The 5,985-nt window shown below is 48.3% G+C and overlaps 1 protein-coding gene across 2 annotated transcripts; it reads right to left on the bottom strand.

Moving 5' to 3' along the window:
• Nucleotides 1–1,159: 1,159 nt before the first annotated feature.
• On the bottom strand, nt 1,160–5,782 carry LOC120456801 (PDZ domain-containing protein 8). Of its 2 annotated transcripts, XM_039643835.2 has the most exons (9): nt 5,683–5,782; nt 5,209–5,618; nt 4,885–5,145; nt 4,603–4,795; nt 3,104–4,406; nt 2,885–3,034; nt 2,187–2,825; nt 1,883–2,129; nt 1,160–1,817 (listed from the first exon to the last, which is right to left on the bottom strand). In XM_039643835.2, exons 2-9 carry the CDS (start codon nt 5,371–5,373, stop codon nt 1,629–1,631), a joined length of 3,147 nt encoding a protein of 1,048 aa, XP_039499769.1. In that variant the 5' UTR covers nt 5,374–5,618; nt 5,683–5,782; the 3' UTR covers nt 1,160–1,628. The 2 variants fall into 2 exon arrangements, with proteins under 2 accessions (XP_039499769.1, XP_039499770.1); XM_039643836.2 differs by lacking the exon at nt 5,683–5,782 and having other exon boundaries at nt 5,209–5,674.
• Between the last annotated feature and the right edge of the window lie 203 nt (nt 5,783–5,985).

Here is a 5,985-nt window from a genome sequence, read left to right as displayed (position 1 = left end):
TTCTTTCTCTTGCCAATAAAATGAGCTTGTTCTATCTGCGGAAAAGTGTAAAAGTTCAATGCGAAAATAGAGAGTAGATGTTTGAGAGAGAGAGAGGATCGCACCGTACACTAGTCAGCAAAATAATGGAAATACTGAGATTTATTAACAAAGTGTAATTACGATACAAAAGCTCCAAGATTAGCAGCAGATTTTCATACAAGCAAGTAATTTAGAACGACTTTCATAGCTTGTTGACCAGTGTAAATTGGCCAACATGCTTATAGAATCGACTTTTACGCATCAGCCGTTCGCTGTTTTCCTCCTCCAGTCGAAAACGCGTCGTATTGAACACCTCATTTCCATGTAAGATATGTAATTATAAAATAATAAGCAAACATTTGTGCACTTATTCGAGATAATGGCCATTTTCAAGGTTGCCAAGGCCATTCTACCCATTATCTTGAAATAAAGATACAGATAATTCCAGTCGATCAAAGAGAGCTGTCGAAAGGCAAAAGGCCAATTTCAAGTTCTGCTCCCCAAAGCTCCACATTGCACTTTCTTTAAAGTGGGGAAAAGCTTTCGCCACAAAACATTGAACAATATGCATTTGGAACATCGAAATACCCTGGAGTAACGTTAAAAAATGATCCAATAGATGCACCCTTTTTATAAGAATTAGGATTGGAATATATTACTTTCCAAATCCAAAGATCCTTTCAGTTCAGAAATTTTCCAACCTCGAGAAGAGTATGACTGCATCGAGAACAAAGTGTCTGGTCATCTCAAGAGCAATAGCCCTTGATATAAACACTCATGCCTGCTGCCGCGGAAAAGCTTGTTCATTCTGAGGAAAAGTAGAAAAGTGGAAAAGTGGAAAAGTAGAAAAGTGTAAAAGTTCAATATGAACGGAGAAAGTGCGTCGTATATAAAGCGTACTTATAGAACCGATCTTCTACGCATCCGTCATATGATTTTTCTCTGTTCCGGAATCTTTCGAGTCTCTAGTCTTCAGTCTCATTAGATCACTTGGCATTTTGAACTTGACATTTCCACGTTCGCATATACTATAGAACACAAAGAATGATATGATAAATTAACCCATTTTAGAAAATGATTTAAAAGTAGCTACTAACTTTACTAAAGGAAATCAATGCGAAAATATTAAAATCAACGTCAAAAATATTTAATTTAATTTGCACACACTTTCTTTTCACGTACTCTCTTACATACCGATATACAAAGATTTAGCTATAAAATATTAGATAAATATCATACGAAATGTGATGGAACTCGGTTAAAAATGTTTATTTGCCGAAAACAAGTTGGGAACTCTATGGATACCATTGATATTAATATCCATTTAGTTTTGGGTTAATCCCATATTATGTATTATGTATGTACAAATCTCTGTTTTAAAACTGACAAATAAGCGTATTTGGATCGAAACAAATGGCTAAAATTGAAATACTTCTAGTTAAGTATGCCACAACACGAATTAAAAATGCCCATTAGTTCACTAACACATTTCCAGTCTACTACTTCTTAAGATTATGTACGAGTTCACGCGAATACACAAGTATTTAACCATTGACATTGCGACGATCATTGAGGATCCCAGCATCCCAGGATCCCAGGATCATCATCTACTGCAGCACCACACCCTGGGCATGCTGCAAACCCGTGCACAAGTACAGCATGATGATGCTCAGCGCCTGGACGCGCTCATCCGATCTGTCCGACTTCCAGGGCGAGGACTCCGTCGCCTTCTCCGCGTCGTTCATCTGCGTGTAGCCCTCGGTCTCCGCATCCAGTGCCACCTTCAGTTTCGTTAGCTGCAAGTATCATATTAGTTATATATATATATATATGTATATTCCAGATGCCATGGCGGACGCACCAGCTCGTTAATCTTGGCCACACGCTCGTCGGGCGGCAGGGCAACGTATAAGTGTTTGCTGGTGCTCTTGGCCAGGTTCATCAGATCCTCGTTGCGCGTGTGCCGGATGATGGGCTCCGTGATGACGATGACCTGCTCGAAGCTCAACTCCGGACAGTCCAGGGGCAGGGCCTCCAGGTGCTGGGTGACGCTCTCGAAGGGATTCTGCTGCAGCGCAGGTGTCGCCTCCTCCACAATCGATGATTTTCTGCCAGTTAGAGATATTCCATAAGTGTACCCACATAAGTTCAGGATGTGGACTTACCGGGATGGCGTGTGCTGCGGACTGGGCGGCAGACTCTTGGAGTTCATCTGCTGACCACTGCCAGTTAGCGAGGAGACGATGCCGGGAATGTCCAGGTTGCTCGCCTGCCGCTTGATGCCCTGGGCCAGCATTCCGGTGAGGCTGGATCGATGGACATCCAGGCCGGCGGGCGTCGGCGATTGAATCTGTCCCTCTGTCCCAGCAGACGTGTCATCCAACGGAGTGACGCCCGTGCTGGCATCCAGGATCTGCGGATTGTCGGCCTGTGTGATGGTGAACTCCGGCCGGCTGGCCATCGAAGGAGTGGAGGAGGAGGAGGAGGAGGTGGCCGGCATGGAGCCAGTGCAGTCCACCGGACCGCAGACGGTGGCCATCTGGCACTTGACTATGCACTTCTTGTGGCAGCACATGGAGCACTCCTGGCACTGCATGGCGTCCTTCAGCCAGATCTTCTTGCCGCAGAAGTCGCACTGCGTCGCCCGATGGAAGTGCGTCCTCACAAAGTCGTGTGCCCTTGGAGCGGCTGCTCCTGCGGCACCAGAGGATTCGCCGGTTGTGCCGCTGTCCGCCAAGGAGCTGGTCAGCTTTAGGAACTGCGACTGATCTTCTGAAGCCACTCGATCGCCAGCTAATGGATTCCTGCAATGCAAAAACTATGAATTAGTTCAGTCTTTTAATGCAGAACTTGTGGCGATTACCTGGCCGGAGACTGGGACTTGGAGGTGCTTTTGATGGGCACATCGCCCACCGTCAAATTGGGATTGCCCATCCAGGAGAAGCCGAACAGAATGTCGCCAAAGCAAAAGTGCGGATTGAAGCCGGACTGATTGGACAGCGGATGCGTCTTCCTGCGGCACAGTAAATACACATTATATTAAATCAATTGTGGCTAATGAGTGATTCACTAGCCAACTTACACAGCCTGCAGTGATGCGGGTTTGAGACTGATCTGCTTGAGGCACTGGTTCAGACTGGTTTCGGAGCACTCCACGAGAATTTGGCCGATCTGGACATTGTTGTAGCCCAAGAGCACACTCTCGCCGGCGGATTTGCCAAAGACGCAGACGTTGAGGAAGCGACTGGAGTTGTCCAACTGGAAGCTGCACACGTCGTCCATGTGGATGAGTGGACTAAACGGGCAGTCGATGGTGGAGTGCTGGTAGAAGTAGTTGGCCGCCTCCTCCACTTCCTCCTTGCCTTTGTCCTTCTCCTTGTCCTTGTCTCTATCCTTGTCCTTGTCCTTATCCTTGTCTTTATCTTTGTCCTTGTCCTTATCCTTGTCCTTGTCGCGATCCTTATCGCCGCTCTCCCGACTCATCGTCTTCTTGATAGCCTTGGCAATGAGGTTGGACTTCTTGGGTGAATTGGTTGGTGTACCGCTTAGGCTGGGCCTCACCACCAGGTGCTTGGGTGCCGGATCAGCGGGTGCTGCTGCAGCTGGCGGAGCAGGCTCATCCGTTTCCGCCAACCGTTGCTGGCAGGGATATGAAGTGGGCAGATCGCCGATATCCTCGTACTTATCAAAGTCCTCCAGTATGGCATCGTTGCGAATGATGCCGGGAATAATGCGCTCGATGCGCAGACTAAAGACAGTGGCCTGCAGCGTCTTGACCACCTTGGCAATCTGCTGAATGGTGGTTACCGGTCTGCCCTCGATGGCCACCAGTACGTCGCCGGCCAGCAGATTGGACTTGCAGGCCGGTGTATTGGGGAGCACGGATTCGATGCGGACCACCTGGCTGCCGCTCTGCTTGAAGACGATGCCAATCTGCTGGTTCTTCGCCTTGTGAATGAACACGTCCAGCGAGATGAGCACATTCCGGCTATCCCGCTGACTGGCCTCGATGAACGGCACCGGCGCCAGTGTGATGGTGCAGTACGTCTCACTGGCACCCGGATAGCCCATCAGCCGGGACAGCTCCGCCAGCTTAACGGTGAGCATCCCATTCGGCTGGATGTCACAGTCGCCGGCATCCTCCTCCGCCGTCCAGTGGAAGAAGGGCTTGTAGCGCAGCTTGTAGTTGGGCAGCGTGTGTTTCCGGCGCACCGCCTTCCGGATCTGGTTCGAGATCAGGTTGGTTATGTTCGACTGCATCTGGCGGCCCTGATACTTCGACTCGATGTCCAGGATCAGCTCCGGATCGCCCAGGAAACTAATTGACCAGTGCGTGTAGGGCTTCCTCGTGAACTGCAATCGCGCCATTCCCGAAAGCTGTTTCACTGCAAAAGAAGATGTTTTGATAAGTAATTAGTAGGGATTAGTTAAATATATATATATGTATGTATAAGATACAAATTAGGGAGAACATGTAATACCCTAATTATTCCTATTTCATACACTGATATATCAAAAACATACATTTCCAGAAGCTTTCATGAACAATTAAGTTCCATTCCCAGTGGCCAACTCACTCACCCCTAAGCGTTATCGATCCCTTCTTGCCCAGCACCATGTCCGCGTCAATGGAAGTTGTGAAATTGCCCACGTAGTTGATGTCCAGCAGCAGGTCAAGATTCTCGATTCGCTGCTCATCCTTGTCCAGCTCCACGTTGTGCACTGATAGCGACTTGACGTCTGGAAACTGGTCGCCCAACTCGAGCTCTTTAATCTGCAATATTGTAATAATTATAGATGATTTCTGTTAGTACACCAATCAATTTCAAAACTTTTTTGTATAAAAACTTATGTAAATCTCACCGTGAGCTTATCCAGCAGTTTTCCGGTGGTGGTCTTTGAAATCAGTTCGTCCAGCTCAATGGACAGCTTGCGGTAGAACCACTTCCGCACCCGATTGGAGTTCTTGAACTCGTGGAAGAGAAACTGCATGACAAAGTTGAGGGAGACCAGGGCGGAGGCTCGCCGCAGGCTCTCCTGGTGGTTCTCGCATCCATTCCCTGCGCCTCCACCCACTCCAGAGTTCGATAGTCTCTTCAGGTTCCTGGCCGTTTGCTTAATGTTCTTCGATTGTTGGAAAAGAAAAGGCAGTTGAAAATGTTTAATGCAACATGGGCTTGTACTTACCAGTGGCAGGGTGTATTTGGCATTCGCCTGCTTCTGCTCCTCGCTTTCGTCGGGCAGATTGGAGAACTTGATGAAGATGAGGTACTGCAGCAGGATCATCACCACTCCGCCGATCAGCAGGAAGATCAGGCAGAGCAGCAGAATGTTTGAAATGGGTATCTCCATGCTGGTGGCGCTTTACACTCCTCCTTTCCTCTCTCTCTCACGCGATTTTCACTGTCTGTTGCTCCGGATTTGGTTGCTGGAGGAGCTGCGAGGATTCCAATGCTCCACTGGCCACAATATTACTGATGTCAGTCTTTTCAATTACGTTCTGGGTGTGCTCGCATTGTATCGTATCTCGCCCAGTATCGTTTGCAGTTCACACGCAGCAGTTTGATTGCAGCCGAACTCTTGACCCATCCATTTGGCTGGAATCCAAGCCGATTTGGCCAATATGAGGTAGCTGCGAACTTACAACTATATACAACTTACAACTGCTGAATAGGCGACATAAAATCAATATGTATCCGCAGCACTGGCTGCGCCTTTTTTTGTGCCCTGTGCCCTGTGCCCTGTGTACTGTGTACTCTGTGCCCGCTGCAGTGCGCCTGCGTCCGGATCAGCTGGTCACCTTCCTGGGGGTGGATTCGCAGCCAATCCGGAGGCCAGTCGTCAGCTGTTCGGAACGGTGGACTGGGTTGCACGGAAGCCACTAGTTCAACAGGAAGTTCTAATTGCATGGGGTAGATACTTTCGCTTCAATTGCATGCAATCCAGGATGCTGGAATCCTTGAC

This window comes from Drosophila santomea, chromosome X (assembly GCF_016746245.2).
Source record: "Drosophila santomea strain STO CAGO 1482 chromosome X, Prin_Dsan_1.1, whole genome shotgun sequence".
Classification (NCBI taxonomy): domain Eukaryota; kingdom Metazoa; phylum Arthropoda; class Insecta; order Diptera; family Drosophilidae; genus Drosophila; species Drosophila santomea.
The sequence above is the reverse complement of the archived record's forward strand: the minus strand, read 5'-3'. Positions and strand labels throughout refer to the sequence as shown.

What these genes read in the sequence shown, in the direction of transcription:
- LOC120456801 (XM_039643835.2), bottom strand. Translation starts at nt 5,373, where the DNA reads ATGGAGATACCCATTTCAAACATTCTGCTGCTCTGCCTGATCTTCCTG. An exon ending in CCAAATACACCCTGCCACTG is followed by an intron (nt 5,146 to 5,208) that starts GTAAGTACAAGC and finishes CAACAATCGAAG; the next exon opens with AACATTAAGCAAACGGCCAG. An exon ending in AAGTCCCAGTCTCCGGCCAG is followed by an intron (nt 2,826 to 2,884) that starts GTAATCGCCACA and finishes TTTGCATTGCAG; the next exon opens with GAATCCATTAGCTGGCGATC.